The 21,042-nt window shown below is 36.2% G+C and overlaps 1 protein-coding gene across 1 annotated transcript in view; it reads right to left on the minus strand.

The window, feature by feature from the left end:
- The window catches only part of ADGB (androglobin), a 119,113-nt gene that overhangs the window by 19,953 nt on the left and 78,118 nt on the right, over positions 1-21,042 (minus strand). The window contains exons 25-30 of the mRNA XM_009646975.1: positions 20,160-20,253; positions 17,391-17,525; positions 17,035-17,188; positions 10,452-10,639; positions 8,862-9,046; positions 1,045-1,244 (exon numbers count right to left, since the gene is read on the minus strand). Coding sequence (XP_009645270.1) covers positions 1,045-1,244; positions 8,862-9,046; positions 10,452-10,639; positions 17,035-17,188; positions 17,391-17,525; positions 20,160-20,253 — 956 coding nt within the window. The remainder of the gene's footprint in view (positions 1-1,044; positions 1,245-8,861; positions 9,047-10,451; positions 10,640-17,034; positions 17,189-17,390; positions 17,526-20,159; positions 20,254-21,042) is intronic.

Here is a 21,042-nt window from a genome sequence, read left to right on the forward strand (position 1 = left end):
AGCTTGCACATTACAGTATTCACAAGAAACTTAAAAAATTAGTGTTAATTCCACAGATTTTATTTTAATTCTTGTGAAAATAAACAAAGACTCATGTTTATCAAGTGAAACTAAACTGGGCTATACAAAAAGGAGCTACATTCCTTCAAGATTTCCATGTAACTTTCCTATGTAAGCCATGTGCTAAACCAAAGACTTTTGTCTTTGATTTTAAGACAGGGCTTTGAGCCTCAATACTAGCACTCAATAATGTCGCGATTTGAGGTATAGATGACAGGGTCCATGGGTTATTTTAAACATTGTCTACACAACACAGGAAATTATTCGCTTTAAAAATTGTTTTCCAAATTCTAAAGCCAGTTCTGAGCCAAAGGAACAACCCTGGAATTTATTTCTCAATAATCTTATTTTTTTTTCTTGGAATATTTTGTTGCAATTAAACTCAATTATCAGGAAAAATCACAGTAGATAAACACTTGGAGATACAGAAATTAGAACTTTTTTAGAAAATAAAAGGTATTTTTCTAAGATAGACAAATAATACAAGGTGAAGTCAAGAAAAAAAAATCCATTTTTTTGACTACCCTCTCTGAGAAACTCATCTCAAGTAGCAGCTATTATGCATGTGTTACTAAAGCTTTCAGGTGACTGGCAATAGGTGCTTCCTTATTAAAACTGTTAAAGATGGGCTTCTCTTACATCATATTTCAAAGAAAACTCACAGAAGCATCAGAAGTTTAACTTCATTACTGGTAGGTTTTGGCCCTTAGCAGACAGTTATGCTGTACTTGAACTGGATTTGGCAAATGAAGAACATTTAAGGATTGAATACATCACCTTGACTTGAAAACAAAACGGTTATCCACATATGTACATTATCTTTTCTCCATAGCCTCATTCAGAAGCTACCAACAAGCTTAATTTTGTATTCCTTGTACTTTCCTCAGGTTATCAAATCTCCACATGTACCAGAAGAATTATCAATACCCCTACATTGTTAGTTTGGTTTTTTTTTCCAAATCCCAATTATTTGGAATCTCTTACTTGTTGTGGACTTCCAGCATTATTTTGAAAGTTTTCCAAGAGGAAAGATTCATCTTCTAATACGGGTGGACCTTCTCGTACAGGTCCTGGCTTGAAAGAAGTTTTGGTGTCCTTTGAAGATGAAATAGGACCTTTTTTTTTTGATCCTCCAGTTTCCAATTCCTTCTTTGTACTACTTTGAATAATCTGGGCTTTGTTTGCTGCAAGATGATAAATAATGTCAGTGTTAATTTCCAGAAATTCTATGAATTATTGATGTGAAGTAAACAGATGCCCCCAGAAACTATAAAAATAATTACCACAGTCAATTTTCTCATGCTGTATTATGCTCACAAGGTTCCAATTAAAATGATGCTTATTCCAAATACTATCCTGATTTTGTTCTGCATGAAAATCACAAATCTCTGAAGTAAATAATGAAAAATTTCAAAGTGTGTATATAACCATTGTTACTGTTTATGAAGTGCATCATTTCCACATACCCCCCAAAACCCCACACTTCTTTCCTGCACTAACCACCACAGCACAATGCTATATATTACATAATACAGATAGCTTTGTACGCTCAATGATGGGATCTCTGCGTAACTAACCTAATTCAATAAATTGTGTGTGCCTGTGGAAGGAGGGGAGAGGTGCACTGGCCACAGTTCTTGCCATTTCTACCCTTACAGAAGTCTCTTATGTCAACCTGACACAAAGATCATATCTAACTAAAATTTTAAAAAAGCCAGTCCTGAAAGAGCTACAGAATTATTTGGTGTCTATCGTTTATAAAGGTATATCATTGTCTCCTAAGGAAGGACTTAATGTGGAAAAACTGTGAAACCAGGAACATGCTAAAGAAAGGCTGTAACAGAAGCATTAATCCAGAAACATAAACTTGTGTTCATTTCTAATGCCACTGATACCTATGATATTATCTTTCGTGAATGTCCACAGGGAAAGGAAAGAGAATTCTAAATGGGAGCATCTCATAGAAAATTGATTAACACCACCTCTGGGGAAGCAGCTTCACGTGTGTTACACTAACAATATCTGGACCATCAGCCAGGAGAGAGGCATCTTTTTGACTTCACTGAGGATAGAAGGCTTTACTCTTCTCAAGGTTTACTGTAGAAGCAAATGATGATACTGTATGACTGCAATGCTTCAAAATAAAATTGTACAGAGTTTCACGTGTATTGAGAAAGCATCCAAAGAAGTTCACAGGAATGGACAGGACTATTAGACCAGATGCAGCAATTTTACAGGTGGTACATCGGTGTGTAAATGCCAAATAAAAGGTTAAGTGTGACACTAGAAACTCAAAGGGAGCCAGGAAATATCATTTCTTATGGAAGTCAAATGCCACAGAACACTTGTTTTCACATCTTTCCTCTGCATAAGGCAGTGCTTCCTTTCTTCTAAGAAAATCACTACAAGTCAGGAAATGAAACTAAGACCTTGCAGAGATGCTTTCTTCAAGATGTCTCAACCTCCTCATCACAAGCTATGAGTTGCTCTTCTACATGACATTCAGAATCTTTAGCACCTGAGCTATCCCTGTTGCTGTCCCCATGGTAAGAAGGCCTGTGAGAGACTTGAAGGAAGACAGTACTTAGTTTCTTCTAACCCATTTTTTAGAGTGATGCAACTCTGTGGGTGTTGTTTGGTAAAAGGTATGGCTAAGCAAGCCTGTATCTGTGGAATAGTTTCTCACTCAAATAGAGCCTGCTGAGCTTTCCAGGTATCAGCTTCCCATTCTGTGAAGGTGAGAGGAGACAGAACTCATAGTGGTTAGATTATCAAGTCTTTAATCAGAAGGAACCAAAATCATGAGGCTTTCACTCAACAGAAGTACATTTGGATGAAGAAGAAATGGTATCCAGAGACCAGAATCTTCCATGTTCTTTTGCATCCATGTGAAACCCTGCCAGAAAAAAAACCAATTTGGATTCCAAATGGAAGAATAACTCTACATACAGATATTTTCCAGTTGAGTAACTTGCCTTTAGTACCGGTACCATTTCCAATATTTGCATCAAAGTTTCTAGTCAGGAAGGATCTCCAATACCTGTCTGAGCACTGTTATCAGGGGCAGTGCAAATAATTTGCAAAAAGATAGCTTTAAAGCAGTGAGGCCAACTAAATGTAGTCAACAGACTCCTTCTTGTAGTCAACAGAGAGGTGAGCTCCTCTCCAGGAGATCTGATTTCTGGGCTTTAGGAGCTGTGCAGTTCCCTCTGAAGGAGCCTACCTCTGCCTATCAAGGTAGATAGGTTTCAAGGGAGGTTGTATTCTTTAGGCGATAATGAGCTTTCATGAATGCCTCACTATCCTCCTCTTCTCTCTCTCCTAAAACTTAAAGGCATAAGTATTGAAAAAGTCTACAATGGTTTGCCCAGAGGAGGACCCTGCCATGAAGATAACTCAGCTCAGAATGGTGGAATCCTCTTTAAGGCTCATTCTGCCCTTGCTGGAAAGATGACTTGGAGAAGTTCCCAAAAATTCATACACAGCCAATATATATAGTTCTAGCTGTGGTCGCCAGGTGGTGCTCTGACACCAAATTTCTTTTCTTACTACGTCCATAAATATTCAGTCTTGGTTTTCCTAAGCAAAGCTCTGCCTAGAAGGAACTTGTACCTACCTTGGTTCCAGATTCAAACAAATATCTGAATGAGATTTTGATACTTTGAGACTGGATTGTATCAGACTGCTACTATGGAAAATAAAAGGATTGGGAACACTCACTTCCCCATGTGTGCTACAGGACTGCTGTGCTTGTATCTACAAAACAAGTCGTGCTTCCAACAAGTCAGTATGTAACTCCTTTATTGGCAAGTGAGTGTTCAAGCTCCAAGTCATCTGCTACATCTCAGAAGAGGTAAATATATTCAAAATCAACTGATTAAATGCAGTTTCTGAGCTATAAAAGACATTTATAAAACAGCTATGACTGGAGATGAATTAACAGATAGTGGGTGGGAAAGGGGATAGTATTTTACTGGTGATGCTTGTGCAATAATTTCACTTAATACTTCTGTCAACACAGCAATAAATTCTATAAGAGGCAGAACGTGTGTGATACTGAATAGGTCTCAAATATGAGGACTGTGTCTTGCTTAACTAACAAGTTTGGTGCTGATGGTATAGCAGTGGTTTCTGATTATTCCTATTCTGTGAAAACACACCTTTTTAAAGAACAACTAGATACTGACAGTATGAATCTTGCATTGAATGTTGATTGTATAGATCCTCACCTGAACTTGGCATCAGTATTTATGGAGGTTCCTATATTGTTATTGAATAGGCCATAATTTCCCAAAACTTTTGACAATAGTGAAGAAACATGCTTTTACAATACCATAAATTGCACCTACAGACACTCAGCAGGTTGGCTAACATGATATTGCTGCATGGGTTAGACTGAGTATATTTCATAATCTTTTAATTTAGTTTGGATGCTCTGAAAGATCTGGAACACTTATACAAAATGTCATCTTTGTGACATACAGGCTGCATATAGCTAGGAAAAGGACTTCAACATTAAGGCCACTTGGTCTAGTATTGTAAAAATAATAGTAATACTAAAAAAAACCAAAACAGTGACTGCTTCACAGTCATTCCTTTCAAATGACAGCTCTCTATACACACACACACTTAAATGGCATCAGAATATTAATTTCACCTTCAATTATGGTCTAAAATCATAACATCTTTTTTACAGTTTGCCAGGTCTAGAAACTCTTTTTAAATTCCCTTCGAAATAAAGTACCTTTCATCACCACTTTTTCCAGTTGACTGGCTCCACTGCTGAATAGGAACTGGATATGACAACCTCCCTACTTTCAATCAGGTTAATATAACAGATATTTCATTGAATGATTCACAAGGGATGAAATAATTTTAAATTAGCAGAAACTATTTGTATCACAGGACATAAGAATAAGAGATAAAAGCCTAATGAGTGTGTCTGATTTCTGTGGATAGTTTGGAAAATTTGTCTCACCTATATCCCCTGCTAGTCTGGCAAAGACAAAATGTCCCTCTTAGTTATTCTGCCCCATCCTCTCCATTCCAGCATCTGTTGGAACCCACTTCTCTTCTCTTTCACCAGATTGTGCCTTTTAACTTATTTCAGTCTTCAGACTATGATCTTTGCCAACAAGCTTGTTTTCTCAAAGAAAGTTTCTTCTTCACTTTACTGAGGGTAACTTGGCAATTTATTTCAAGTATTTGTGATGCTTACCCTAATCTGAGCTATCTTATAGCTTTCCTGCTTCTATTTCCAACAGTCTACTATTAAGTTTACTAATCCATTCCCACATTCCAAAAAAAGTAACCAAAAATAGCTACTGATTATCTTAGCAACTCAGTCACAGAATCATGACAGCTTCTCCATGACTTCCTTTAAACCCACAACATTGTCAACTGAATTACACTTTAAGAGCATGGTCTCCATAGTATTTAATTTTCTATTTCTGGTAATAACAAGGTGCGGTTGAGACAGAAATCAAAATGTTTCATAAACATGATTAAATTAGTTATTTTTCCCACACAGCATTGGAAATTTAGATAAAACATTTTTCTAAAGGATTGTGTTAGAAAACTACGCAGTTCAAAATAGTGGAGGTGAGCACATGAAATATGATGCTATTTTGGGCTTTAACAAAGCAATAATCTAGTATTTGAACAATTTGTCTTTGCCTGAGGTTCTGAATATGCTCAACCAGGCAGAAACCGATTGATTTACAGAAGATTTATTGTTTCAAAGTCTTCATAAAAGGACTGAAGACTTTAATATCTTACAACATTGATGCATAGTGGTGTCCATGGAGAGTACAGTAGCTGGCTTGCTTGCTTATCAATGGCTGCTTTATTTAAGCAAATTTGTAATGCTTATGAAGAATATACATTTTCAAAATGAAACCTGTAGATATAGTGAAAAATTCAAGATAGTATACAGACTTACAAATAAAATGGAAATAGCATGATTATGAAGTGAGTGTATAGAAAACAGGGAAACAAATTAAGATTTGGAAAGAATTTAAGACGGCACGGCAGCAGCATCTAAAATCTATTAGATATAAGAAATGCAGCGGAAGCAGGTAGAAGGTACTTCATTTTTGTTAAAAATTGCCTGAGCACTACAGGGACAATTGTTGAAAATATGCGTAAGAATTATGTACCTCATTAAACTGTATTTACTGCTTCTGAACAGCAAAATTCAACACCACTTCAAAATCAAATGTCAATCAACTGCCTGAGTGTACTTTCAGATGACAGAATTTTCACTCCAGTTTTGTTTTAGCTTCTTTAGTAGCCTAGCCCTGACATTATCAAACAGTAAAAATGCCAGTAACAACCAGCTGATGTTGTGTGACTGTAGCTCTGGAATACAGAGTTTGATGGAACTCTAACTTCTGAAAGCCTGGAAGTAAAGCATGAAAGAGGGTGTCTGGACAACCTAACTCTGCCCTCCAGGGTGTGTAGGAAGTTATCTCACTACGTCAGAAGGGGACGATGGCAGAGCACTGCCACAGCCTCAAGCTGAAGGCTCTCTCATATTAAGTCCGGTTGTAAATGAATACCTGTTTAGTTGGACAGCACATCCAAGGAAACTGGATTATTTGTGTATCATTAAGGGGAAAAAAAAAAAAGCTTAAGCCTTAACTATTAAATGATACCACAGGATCACAGGAGGCTGAGTGCTTCTGACAGAGGCTGGAAGACAACCTCTGGAGACCATTTAGCTCAACCCCATTGCTACAAGCAGGCTCAGCTAGGGCAGGTTGCTCACGGCCATGTCCAGTTGGGTTTTGTTTATCTCCAAGGAGGAAAACTCCAAAACCTCTCCGAGCAACCTGTTCCAATGTTTGACAACCTGAGAGTAAAAATGAAACAAAGCAAAACGAAAACCAACCCCACCCTCCAAATCACCTTTTCTAATGCTAATTGTAATTTCTACAGTTCGGTTTGTGCCCATTGTCTCTTCTATTTCACTGGATGCCACTGAAAAGAGTTTGGCTTAATTTTCTTTACCTCCCTGCCCCTTTATTTATATGCTGCCAGGCTTGGGCATACAGTAGATTCAGAACGGTGGTTTGCTGGACTACAGCGAGTCAGTTTTAACTGATGGCAGCTGCAATTTTGTTTGGTACAATCGCTAGTTTCAAAGTACTTTGAGAAAATACATTAATTTTAGCATACTTATGAAAGGTGACCTTTGAACACACACTGGTTCTCACCTTTAAAAAGAGCTGAGCTGACAAGACTGCAACGTAATGCATGGCAATAACATTTTTTTTTAAAAAAAAAGAAAATTAATTTTGAGCAAATAAGCTTCTCAGATTCAACTGTTCAGCCAAAAATAAATGAGGTGTTTGCTGTAACTTTCAAATAAATTTCTCTTAAAAGAAATTTTGTTTAAATTCAAGTATTCCCATAAGGGATAACCTTTTCCTCAGTATTTCAGTTGCTATCATAAAGAACTGACAATAGCATAATGGGCGTTTATGAGCTTTGCAAGTCTGGGGCAAGTAGCTCTTCCTTCAGTGTCTTCTGTTTTCAAGAGTGTCATTGTGAAGCTGTAGCAGAGGTAGAATCAAAAATGGAGAGTTTTTCTTAAGGATAAATTGTATATAATTTAATCAAGAGTCTTTTGCCTTGTACTCGAGGGCTCATATGATGGATGAGAAGTCAATAAAATGTCTATTTCTGCTAAAAGGAGTGATCCTCAGGATGGTGCACTTAAACCATAATGCTCAGTCTAATCTTTGAATTATCCACCATGTCCCACAGTCTGGGCATCAGTTTTCTAACAGCCAAATTTTTTATAACTTTAAAATAAAAAAAAAATAAAGGCAAGATCTTGAAAATAAAACATATTTCAATTCTCAAGGACAAGCAGATGCATAAAATTTTCAGAACTGAGAAGCTACTTCAATTATCCACAAAACTCTACTCAGTTACTGTGGTGGGTTGACCTTGGCTGGATGCCAGATGCCCACCAAGCCACTCTATCACTCCCCTCCTCATCAGCAAGGCATGGAGGGGAGGAGAAAATAAGGTGGAAAAAAAAGGGTCAAGGCATAAAGGCAGTTTAATAAAGCAAAAGCAAAGGCCCTGCGCGGAAGCAAAGGAAAACAAAAGATTTATCCTCTACTTCCCACCAGCGGGCAATGTCCAGCTATGTCCTGGGAAGTAGGGCTTCAGTACATGTAACAGTTGCTTCAGAAGACAAATGTTACAATAACGAGTGTCCCCCTCCCTCTTCCTTCCTCTTAAGCTTTTATCACTGAGCAGATATCATATGGTCTAGAGCAGCCCTTTGGTCAGTTTGGGTCAGCTGTCCTGGCTGTGCCCCCTCCCAAGACCTTGCCCACCCTCAGCCTACTGGGTGAGGGGGAGGTGGATGTTGGAGAGACTGCCTTGATGCTGTGCAAGCACTGGTCAGCTGTAGCTAAAGCACTAGTGTGTTTTCAACACCTTTCTAGCTACCAATACAAAGCACAGCACTATGAGGGCTGCTATGGGGAAAATTAACTCCACCTCAGCCAGACCCGATACAGTTACAAAACAAGACTAAATGGCAGAGGAAGAAAATAAAGCTGGACACCTTATTTCAGTCAATCGCTTTGGCACCTTTCCTCATTGTTGAGGACCAAGGACTCCTGTTCTTTGCTCGAAAATGTAGCTGATTTCACTTAATTGTAAGGCAATTATGGAAATCATGGAATAAGTAGGAAAGAAATAATATTTTCTGTGATTACCTAAAGTTACTGCATATCTCTCAGTGAATAAAATTATCAAGTATAGAATGCAATACTTACAGGGGGAACTCAGAAGTGTTTCATTACTCAAGAAATTAAAAGCAGGGATGACTGCATGGCCCTTCCCAGTGACATTCACAATTTCTTCCTCATTATCTAGAACTTGCAGTTTAATGAACACATCTGATTTAGAGGTTTGTACCTGCACTGTAGCAATATGTGATGCTGTGACTTTTACTGAATACCTAAAGAGGAAGAAAAAAATTATAGCAATATAAACAACTATACCAGATCATTCTTTTTCCACAAGTACCTAAACATTGTGCTGACCTGGAAGCGAACACTTAAAATTGAGTTTGTAGTCAATTGTTTTCCTGAATGGGCTTTTCTGATTTTCCTGAATTGTTTCTTTTCTGATGGGCTAAGCTGCCTGTAGTGAAATTTAGTGCAGTCAATCCATGATCAAAGTAAGTGCTGCGGCAAAAAAAGTGGTGGTCTTGCCATTTCTTTTTTTTCACTGCCTTAGCAAATTTCCAGATATACATTTTCTCCCCGCTAGTACTAGTATTTGTTGAAAAACTTGGTTAGCCAGATAAGGGAAAGGTTTAGATCAAAAAGTAACTGAGCTAAAGTAAAAAAAAGAAATATTTGCTTTCAGTAGGGTAGAGCTATTTGACAGAAGCTGCTATTCTGGCCCACTAAAAGAGTGTGGAATTAAAAGATTGTAGAATTAGAGTATTAGCATGAAATTTACATAATTTTTTTGTTGTGACTCATAACTTTATATATTACTTGCTTTTTGTCCATAAATTTGAATTGTTAGACTAATTTCAGCATGCAAGCAAACACTACCACCATCACCCTGAATTCAGCACATTTGGAGAAAAAAAATACACCAGTATTTTAAAATTCAATTTTTTAAAGATGTTGACATCAGATGGGAAAAAAGAAAAAAAAAATCATTAAGGAAGAAAGAATTTACATAATTTGAATTCAGTTGTTATATTTCCATCACATGTTTTCTTCATTTATGTTGAATCTGACTTCTCTTGTTCAATAGACCTCTATTTCAAGAAAAATACATTGATTTGAAACATTGATACAAATTGTCAGGAATCAAGGCAAAACGTGGTAGAATTAATCTTCAAAATATATACGTGTAATCAGCTCTAAGCATGGGGCCTCTTTTAGTGCAGTGTGTAGTCCTTTGTGTAAAAACTTAAGCATAATAATTTAGACAGGGTCAGTTTTGAACTCAAACTCAGCTAGAATAAACTGATTTTAATAAACTTTAATAAATTAAAAAAGTATTAATAAAAATTATATCCCCAAAAGTACTATGGAATTTCAGTAAGTGACTTATGGATAGGATTTCAAAATTGATCCTACAGAAATGCAAAATACTGTTAGTAGGATTTTAAAGTTACAGTCTGTGTACTTCATACCTGTTCTTCATTAATCAGTCGCAATATTTCAGAAAATAACGCTTTCATAAATGAAATGTTAAATTTGCTATTGAACATTAACAGTCCATAAAATTCAGATATTTGCTTTAATACTTTCCCCTTCTAAGAAAGAGGAAAGAACACACTTTTCTGCCAGGGATAGTCCATATAAAAAGAAGAATTTAATCATTCTCTCAATATTTACCTGAACATTACATGTCTGTCATTGGGTATGTAATAGTCCTTAATTTCTTTAGTAGAATAGACGTTATTTACGGCCTCACGAGAGAGGAATGGGAGTGGATTATGAGAACCGATGAGCCGGAGCCTCCATCTTCCAGCTGCCACAGGAAGGTCACCAGTACATGCTTCAGCCATGAATGTGTATCCTTTCTGAAAGGAGAAAAGTCATTTTTACTTGGAAACAATACTACTCAAAATGTACTCTATGACTACATACAACACACTTTTTGTCCATGTTACACTTATTAATGTAGTATGATGTTCTTCATCAGCAAGAATCTTACAGTTCTATCATAGTCTAACTTCTGAAGCATCTCTTATTACAGGAATTTATATTTGGGAAAAAGTTACATAGCAAGTCAAATCCAGTCTCATGTAACTTCAAAGCTGGTCTTACTTTTAGGGGCAGGTACAACCAAACTCCTCAGGTCACTTTCTAACTAAATTATTTGATGATTCTAGGTTGTTTAATAAAGTCTAATTTAGCAAATATCAGTGAGTTCTTACTCTTTTATTTAAGTATATGCAGTACTCTATTCTAAAAGCCTTCTTAGAATACGACTAAGGTTCAGTAAAATATATTTATTCAATGTATTTTCTTGCTTTGTACATCATACTACTACACAAATATCCCCCAGTTAAAACATATCTATTATAGAACTTCAGGTTCTGTAATATTACCATTCTTTTTCTTGTAAAACCAATAGTATCAATCAAAGTCTTTTCATTTGGCGCAAAATATTTTTTCTCTCTTGATATCTTACCAAAACTATATGTGGTGGTGGTGGTGATAGGAATAGATACAATGAAGAAGGAGATAGAGACTTCATAAGCCAAGAACCTGCACTCCAAGCTCTGAGACAACCACATTAAACCTATACTCCACTGTTGCTGGGAAACATCTGGCCTGTATGCCAGATGTAAGAAAGATACATGTTGTAAAGCGTTGATGTATTTGAAAACTGTGCAACAATTCTGAGATTATAGATACCTTTAACTCCAAAGGTGACCACAGAGGAAGATAAGGAAACTAATATTTTGGCAATTCAAGCACAAGACATTTAGCAGAAGCTAGCAGTCCTCACACATATGAAAGCAAAATTAGATAAAGATAAAATGTAAATGCGAAAATAACTGCATTCACCGATAAACCAGAGATTTAAAAATGTCCCTTCATGCTGTACACAGTGTGAAAGTACGGGTGAATGCAATTTACTGCATGGAAATTCAGAGATCAGATTTATTCTGTCTTCAAATCTGAGGTTAAATTAATATCGCCCCTACTTTTAATAATGTCATTGCAAGTATAGCATTAAATGTCAGGCTATTAATCTTATTTTTATGAAGATGTTGATTTAAGAAAAAATGTTTCTAGTATTAGAAAAAACAAATAAAAAATTAATAAAAAATGCAACACACAACTAATAAGCCTGATGCAGATTTATCTGCTCTTTATGAATACTGAGAAGAGGAATACCGGAAACCAGAATATAATTTAAAGGATCTCAAAATTTGGTTTTATTTTGTATTTGAAAAAAAGAAGGCAATATGAACAGGATTACTTAAAAGGCAGGGACAGGAAAAAGGGATATAATGAGTGCAATGGCCAATTGCAATATAACAGGGGAACTCAGGATTAAGTCCCTTCTTCAAATTCTCCAAACTAGCCTTACAAACTTGCTATTTCAAACATTAAAACTTCATGTTCCACCCAAGAAATAGTCCAGATGAAAGTTCTTTGAAATGTTTTCTCTCTTGGAAGTCTTCTGCTAAGTTTCAGTTAAAAGAAATCAGTATTTACCAGTAAAAAAGCTTTGTTGAAAAATTCTTATAATAAATAGGGTCGTGATTTCAGGACTATCCAATAATGCAGGGTTGTGCCTTCAGGACTACTGAGTACTTAGAATGAAAGTAAAAGAAATTATTCATGATTCCAATTTGTGCAATTGTAACTGAGGCACTTTACACCCTTTAATCACTATAAGGTAATAGCAAGCATTCAAAGCTATGATTCAGGAAAACTCACTTATTTAAGTATCTGTTTAAGCATATTGTTAAAGTCCCACCATTCTTAACAAGTGCACTTGGAAACTGGGAGGGCTTTAGCCAGCTATTCAAGGGCTTTCTGACAGCGTGGGGTGCATAAGAAAAACACTTTCTGTTCTATACCTATTTATAAAGATAAGGTTCTACCATCTTAATCTTTGCTATAAATATGCAGAAAATTTAGACTCAAGATTAAAAAATTGTTTGAGTGGGCACTTTCTGAATACTAGAAGCAATTAGAAAGCACAGCAACTGAATTTTGTGGCTGGTAGGAAGACAGAGTAATCATCAGTTACTACTGAGAAATAAGCAAATAGATCTAGACAATGCCATCAGATTTACATCTCTTTCTTAAAAACCTTTGAGAATTTTATTTTGTTTATTTATCTTGTTACAATTCACTAACTCTAGAATCAGAAAGGGTTGTTTTCCAATATACCACCCAAACTAACTTTTTGGTAAAGTAAGATGATTTCCTTACATCCTAAGACTAGTCACTACAAATAACTGATCAGTGTCCTTGCTCAAATAGATTTCTGTTTTCTAGGCTAAGTATGTTGTTAGTGATGATTTCTTAACTTTTTATCTTCGTTGGTCAGCTGAAGTTTGAGGAATGCTTATCTCCATCATTTTCTACAATCTGTTCACAAGATTGATGAATATTAAAGACAGTAGCATTAAAAAACAAAACCAAACCAAACCAACTGCATCCAGCAGTAGAAAAACTTACCATGGAAAAAGAAAATTTAATGTAATAAAAATCCAAATAATGCAAAGCAAGTCACTAGTTTCTATCTAGATTGTAATGTCTGCAGAAAGATGAGACATTATTGCTAGTGTGCAGATTTTATCCTTACTGTCAATCATTCTGAAATGAACTTTAATGTGTTCCAGGAGTACCTCTGCAGCAGAATAACAATATCTGTTCATAGGATTTCTTTTTAGCTCTATTGTAAATTGCTGATTCATAGTTTTGAAGCAGAATAACTAACTGTTAGCTTTATTTAAAAAAAAAAAAAAAAAGGACTTTTTTTCTGTAATAATATTGACATTTAGAAATTCAGGCACACTGTATAATTTCTTGCTAGTGTATTGACTATTTTTTACAAAATACTATTAAAAAGAAAGGTAACAGTCAGATTAAAATAATACCACTGTATTTTGTGTTTCATAATAATCACGTCTTGTCAAAATATCAATAGAGCTTTCAATAGCTGTTGCAGGTCCACTGAAATATTAATGAACCATTTACAAAACATGTAATAAGAACAAGTAGAAAAATACAGCATACCTGCATAATACTCTTAAACCAAAATCACCCTTTACTGGTATTAACCACATTATAAAATGTAAGTCATAATTTTAGAGAATAATAACAAAAATGTCTGCTTTAAGTGGGGACTTCTTCAATAAGAAAGGACAGGAATAAAACAAAAAGGGCCATTTTAATCAGTTGATGACATAACCACTGAGGTTATCGTGCTGTACCCATGAAAAAAAGAATTATTAAGGAATCTACCAGCTGAGGTAGAGCACAGCAAAACAAGCATTTCCAATATTAAAACCACTGAATTGCACAAAGTTTGGGTAAGATCTTATTTGGAATATTGCGTACAGTTTTGGACATCTTTATTCAAGAAAGAGATGTTAAATGGGAGGAGGCCTGAGAAAGAACTACTAAAATCAAGCAAATGGAAAACCTGCCTTACAAGACAGAACTAGACAGTTGTATCCTGCTAAGCAGGACAAATGCTGAGCTGAGATCTGAAATAAATCTGAAGTTTCAATTGTTCTCTCCATAACCTGTCACTTTTCTGAAAAGCAGTAAGTAGTGTTCACCACTGAGATCTCTTTTCTCATGCTGCCACTTGCCACTGTCAGATTCCAAACTGAATTTTCCTGTCTGGTGGAATCCAGATCCGATCCCTGAGGATCCCACATTAGTTTGGAGAGCTTGAAGAGCTTGTCTGCAACCCTTCTTTTTTAAGCATATTCCTCCAGCAGTAGCAGTCCTTGTCGGCCACATTCAGCTGATATTCACTATAAACACTAGCTAAGGCAAGTCCATTCTAGTGAAAAAAAAAAAGTATGACGAAATTGGAAGTGAAGTTACAAAAGAAAGACAAGAAGGCTACTCCCAGTGTTAGACTGTAACCAACACCAATTCCCTGTTATTGACAAATGAGATGGAGAAGGCTAAAATGTAAACCTGTCTTCACTGAAAGGTCAACTGTGAATGTGTGGCTAGAATAGTTAATACTAAAGGTAACATTAAAGAGGTAAGAAGCAGGCCAGAATAGGAAAAGAAGTAGTAAATGATTATATAGATAAACTATGGTTTTGGATTAGTTAGGTCTGATGAACTTCTGAACTGTCTGAAAGTTAAATAACAGGTGAAAAAAATCACAAAACTTTTAAATTATTTTTGATAACTGATGGAGGACAGGTAAGGTACTGGACGACTATAGAACTGCAGTGTTTTTTCTTAGATGGACAAAGGTGTCTAGAAAACTGTCAGTCAGCATAACTCCAATGTCTGAAAACATAATGAAATAACTAATAAAATTAACTCCTTGCAACCCCCATAACATAGCAAAAAGACTGCAAAAACCAAGTCCTATCAAACCAATCAAGCTTCCTTTTAGAGGAAAGCACACTATGGGAATGAAGGGGTGTCGTGGTTTAACCCCAGCTGGCAACTAAGCACCACGCAACCGCTCACTCCCTCCCTCCCCTCCCTGGTGTGATGGGGGAGACAATCAGAAAAAAGAGTAAAACCCATGGGTTCAGATAAAGACAGTTTAATAAAACAGCAGAGGAAAATAGTAAGAATAATAATGATGATAATTATGATGATGATAATAATAAAAAAAGTGATGCACAATGCAATTGCTCACCACCTGCTGACCGATGCCCAGCCCAGCCCCAAACAACAATTGCTGCTCCCTGGCCCACTGCCCCCCCAGTTCATATACTGAGCATGACATCATACGGTGTGGGATACCCCTGGGTCAGCTGTCCCAGCTGTGCCCCCTCCCAGCTTCTTGTGCACCTGGCAGAGCAGGGGCAGCTGAAAAGCCCTTGCCTGGTGTGAGCCCTGCTCTGCAACAACTAAACCATCAGTGTGGTATCAACATTCTTCTCATCCTAAACCCAAAACACAGCACTGTGCCAGCTACTAGGAAGAAAATTAACTCTGTCCCAGCTGAAACCAGAACAAGGAGACACCTGACACCACGTCTTCTATGGGAATGAAGGAGACACCTGACACTGTCTCTCTGATCATTCTTCTAAGCCTAAAGAAATGCTGTTATAATGAAAAAACTAGGACAACCGCATCCAGAAAGCATATACTCATGGCTCCTTTTGGAAGAGCAGGATACAATCAGTGAGATTTCAAACATCTAACCTGAACCTGATTCCATTCAGTATTTTTGTTAGTAATGTGGATGGTGGAATGGAGAACATATATGTTTAATTAGCCTATACCACAAACTAGAAGGATTGTAATTTTAGAGGAAGAGAAAATAAGAATTCAAGATTATTTTAAACTAGGGAAGTTGTCTGAAAAAATAACATTGTAATCAGTAGTGAAATACACTATATTTAGTCAACAATAATAATCTACAGGATTTAGTTCTTCAGGAAAGCACCTAGGGTTACAGAACTACATAAGTTAACGGTGTTGCAAAAGAGGGCAAGCATCAGTTAGATATATAACCAGAAGTAAAGCCCACAAGACATGTAAACTAATTGTTCCTTACTCATCATTTGTATGGCCACATGGTAATCCTTGGTGCAAAGTTTACTGTGCTCAGCGTTGTGCATGATAAACAAGAAAAAACCAACAGCAATTGGCAAGAGTCGAGAGGAGAGAGCAATCAAGGATGTAGAACATGTAACTTGCAAGGAAAGACTGAGCAAACTGTTGTCTTTAGCCTGAAGGTAAAAAGGCAGGAGGAGGGGAAGCTGTGATAATTATTTAACAATACAGTTGGTTTTTTAGAAGCAATTAACACTCATGCTTCTGAAGTAACATACAGGCTTTGAGAGGAAGCATATCTAAAGCTGTATTTGGCATCAATGCTGCAATTATCATTAGCACCTGAAGGTGCATGTTAATTTACTTATTGTAAGCGTGACTTAAAAAAAGGCTATTCAAACTTCGTTCTTAGTTTGGCCCCTGACTCCTGAAGTTGTGCTGTCAGATGGACAGCAGCAGCAGCAACCATATTGCCACTGAGAAGCACAACACAGGAAAGTGGGATGACATTCCTCCATTTAGTGATAGTAAAAAATATCCAAGAAAATTAAGGCTATTCCTTCACTGTCAAAGGTTTAGCACAGAAGCAGATCAGTGATAGTCTGTCCAGACTTGCAAATACATAAGGGTGCACTTCTAAGTAGAACATTATGACATAGCTGAAAATGTCCACAGAATTTGGGCAATTGTTATTATTTTTAAAATTATACTTTTCACAATGACTCTCTGCGTTTACCTTATTTTTGGGATAAACATGAGGTGCCACTTTGAAAAAGACATGTGGCATTTCCTCCAGTGTGTCATTATCAACCACGTGAAGTCTACAGGAAGGGATAGTGGTATACACCTTTGGCACTACAAGCATGTCTTCTGGAACAAGAAATATTTCTCTAAAATAAAATAAAAAATACAATTATGTTAAAATTATTTTCACAAATAAGATTATTTGTGTAACATGAAGTAGAAGTATACATTAGAATTTAAGGAAAGTAGGCTTATGTAAAATTACGTTTTTAAAGCAGGTTAGTGAAAAACCACAGCGTATCAATACTACTTCCCCATAAGAGTTATATAGGGCTGTATGAAACTCACCTGAAAACCACAAACCACACATTTGGTGGCTGATCAGCATACGTTACAGCATAGTCAGCAAAAGAGATCTTACACCATTCATCCTCATAACAAGGAAACTTTTCAATCGATTTACAGTTTCTTTTAAACATTTCTCTGGAAAGCAGAAAACAAAATTTAAATCGAATCAGGAGAGCACATGTATCTTGACTTTATGCTAATCATGAAGAACACTGCTTGGTGCATGAATGTAAAACAGTGATATTAAACGTGTTACTAATGTTTTTCTAGTAGCTGTTCATTCTTAATAAATCAGGTAGGGATCACCTCTTCTAGAGCTAATGGCCCATAATGACCAATACTTATATAAAAACATTTCTATCAATCAGTCTATCCATGAGTACAATTGCTTCTAATAGCCCAAAATGTTACGGCTTCTACAAAACTTAACTTTTTCTTTTTTTTTTTTAATATCAGTTAGTATAACTTCCATTTCTGTATATTAAGATGTAATCTTAAGGCTGTGGCATCATTAGGAGATTAAAAAACCCTTTATTTCCTTTTAAAACATTTTTGAACAAGAAAGGAATAAAAGCAAAACCAAATAAATTTAAAATGAGATGAAAGACATTCCTGTCACACAGGAAGGAGCCTAAGGCTGTAAATTCAGAAGTTATTTGTAAGGCAAATAATCTCACAGGTGTTATGAGGTTCTGCAAAATCGGAGCTAACATCACTGGCACCAAAGTGACACCATGAATTTTTATTTATCATATGCAGTATCAAAAATTAATGTTCCTCTGGACAAAGCAAGGTGAAGACCAGCATACAAAATTCACTGTTATATGAACAGGTTGTTAGGTGAAGGGCAGAAGAAAGATAACTGGTCTCACTCCATCTTTTGGGTCCTTCCAGTGATTTTCTCTGCAGATTATGAGTGAAAATATGGCTGCCTAGAGGTGAAGGGAAGGATATCCTTCTGCCTGCCGCTCCCTCTGTCTTGCATTATTCTTTAACTACTTGCTTTCTGCAGCAAGCAAACAATATATCTTTTTTGCTATCTTTTCATTGCACTAATTCAAAGTTCGGTTTACGTGGTTTACGTAAAGGGGATAGTCTAAAGAAACCTCACAACTTCCATTTTCAGTGATAGCTGTCGTCTTGTCTGTGTCAAACGTGAATGTGTTCAGGTTGTTCAACTGCAAAAGTTTTATCCACCAAATTTGGACAATGCTACTCTGATGTTCTGTTATTCCTACATAGTAATCTGAATTACAGAAACAATCTCCACATCCATGTTTTTTGCAGTGATAATAGCCAACCTTGACATTTAATTAAGGTGAGTCACAGAGTGGATGCAAATATTGCCAGAAGTAATTTAAAGCAGAACAGTTTGAAATCTTATCCATGAAGCTTTGCACTGATAAACAGCACACACATAGACAGAAAAAGCCCCTCAGAAAGTGCAAATTTTTAATTCATTGAAAATTATAGTAGGGACAAACATAGATGAGCTTCTGTGGGATGTATAATGAGAAACAGGTGGCAACCACAACCCCAGCACAAACTGAGAGGTTTTAGGGCACTTTAAACTGGTGTTTGTGTTGTAAAATGGTACTACTTCTGGCCTCCCATACATCTGGGGTTAGAGAATGGGAAAAGTTTTACCCTGATACTGAACTTCCAAAATTCCTTCATGTTACTTTATTGGCCAAGGTGCTAGCTTGCTATATTAAATGCAAGTCTGTCAGCTGTTAAAAAAAAATTGAACAAAATCACATTAGCATGATTTTAACACCCAAATGTATCGCCTGGGACGATGTCTAAGAATCAATCCTGTAAGTTTTAAACATCTGAAAGTAGACTAAAAACTGCATCTGATCTTTGCTGATTTAGAGACACTGCAAATCTAAAACTGAGGGCTAATTTGGAACAAGGTTGTGGTTGTCCTGATCCCATCAACATAGAAAGGTTTTACAGGATTAGAAACACTAAAAAATGAAATAAAATTATACCCCACATAAGTGTTCCTCAATTTGCTGATTATAAGGAGTGAGGATTTATACCCACAGCCAGAAATTATGGTCAGTTCTCACTCCTTACCCCTGGCAGAACTGATCTGCTGCTAGATAGGTTGTGTGAATGCTTGCAGAGAGATTTTTGAAGGACTTGAAAGGAATGAAAGAATTTTGAAGGAATGAAAATATGTGATCCCCGAAGAGTGTCATACTTGCAAATGACTTAAGGAACTCAAAAGCTGTAATTAAATACCAGGGAAAGCATCTGCCTAGAAATACATGTACTTTCCTTCAGGCAAGTGCTACAAACAAATCCTCTGATGAGATAAACTGTGGTACAAATAAACAGTACAGCTATCTCCTTTCTAATGTCAACCAGGATTCCTTAACAGATAGCATGAATCAAAATGCTTCTTTAAATCAACTGGCTAGCGGTTTAACTAAGGAATCAGTATCATATTTATACTTATGAAACAGCCTCCAGGATATTAAAAAATTAAATACAGGAGAAAGGCAATACTCTAGCTCAAGCTGTAGGAATAAAACCTGTAACATACATACTTAGAAATTAGATTTGCTCTAGTGTTATTCATGTAGCATACACAGAATAAAGCATAGCATATCTTCACTGATAACATCTCATCCCTTCCAACAGAGTTTTTTAATTTTAAAACCAGTAATGCTCTTACCATATTTACTTTGTGAACCAGTAATTTATGGCAATTCTATGGTACTGCCTGCAATAAAAGAGTTTAATTTATTAAATGATTACCTTAACAGCATTACAGCACACTGTTCAAAATTTAACTCAATCGCAGACCACAATTTTTGTAAGGTTTCTTTGACATCAGCGTTTTCTTTAGCACCTGGAAATAATGAAATAAGTTAGAAAATGTAACATCTAACTTTTGTATTGTTCTAAATGTACACCTGCCAAACTTGTGAAAAATGCCACCTGCACAATTGTCTTAAGAATCACTAATTTTTATCTGGAATTTTACAGAAGTCTCACTGAGCTGATAACCAATTTCTCCTTTGACAGAGGGAATTCCCTTCATCATCACCTTTGTACTTTTCAGCACTCCTAGAACTGCAAAAATGATGTGATCAGTATTTTCTCTGTTTTACAGTTTTTCATTGTAACATGTTGTAATGACATGAGGTGATCTCTGTCCTTGGAGAATACACTGTTTAGCTCCCAACAGCTTTTATTTGCAGATACCATGAAGGGGTAGGTTGCTTCTTTAATCCTGATCCTTACAGCTCTACCCAGAATTTCTCAGTTGTTACCTATCTTTCTTCTTGGACTGTGGACAGTGCACTTGGACACAATATTCCAGCTGAGATAATAGAACTGCTGAATAAGAAAAGTAACACAAGACTAACTGCTATGTAATATTATTTATATACATAAGAATGAAGGGCATTTATGAGTACAGTATCTTCTGAGCACAGTAACAGCTTTTGATGCTGTGTTCTGCTGATTATCCATTATGCTTAGATTCTCATATGGGCTTCCCTTACCTTTCCAGAAAAAAAAAAAAAAACCAAAACCCAACAAAAACAAACCAACATTTAGCAGAGCTATGAGATAAATCTACATTGATGTAAATTGTGGTTTAATATCTATGAAAATCTAGGTGGAATGTCTTTCC

Source organism: Egretta garzetta, unplaced genomic scaffold, assembly GCF_000687185.1.
Source record: "Egretta garzetta isolate BGI_Z169 unplaced genomic scaffold, ASM68718v1 scaffold139, whole genome shotgun sequence".
Lineage (NCBI taxonomy): Eukaryota > Metazoa > Chordata > Aves > Pelecaniformes > Ardeidae > Egretta > Egretta garzetta.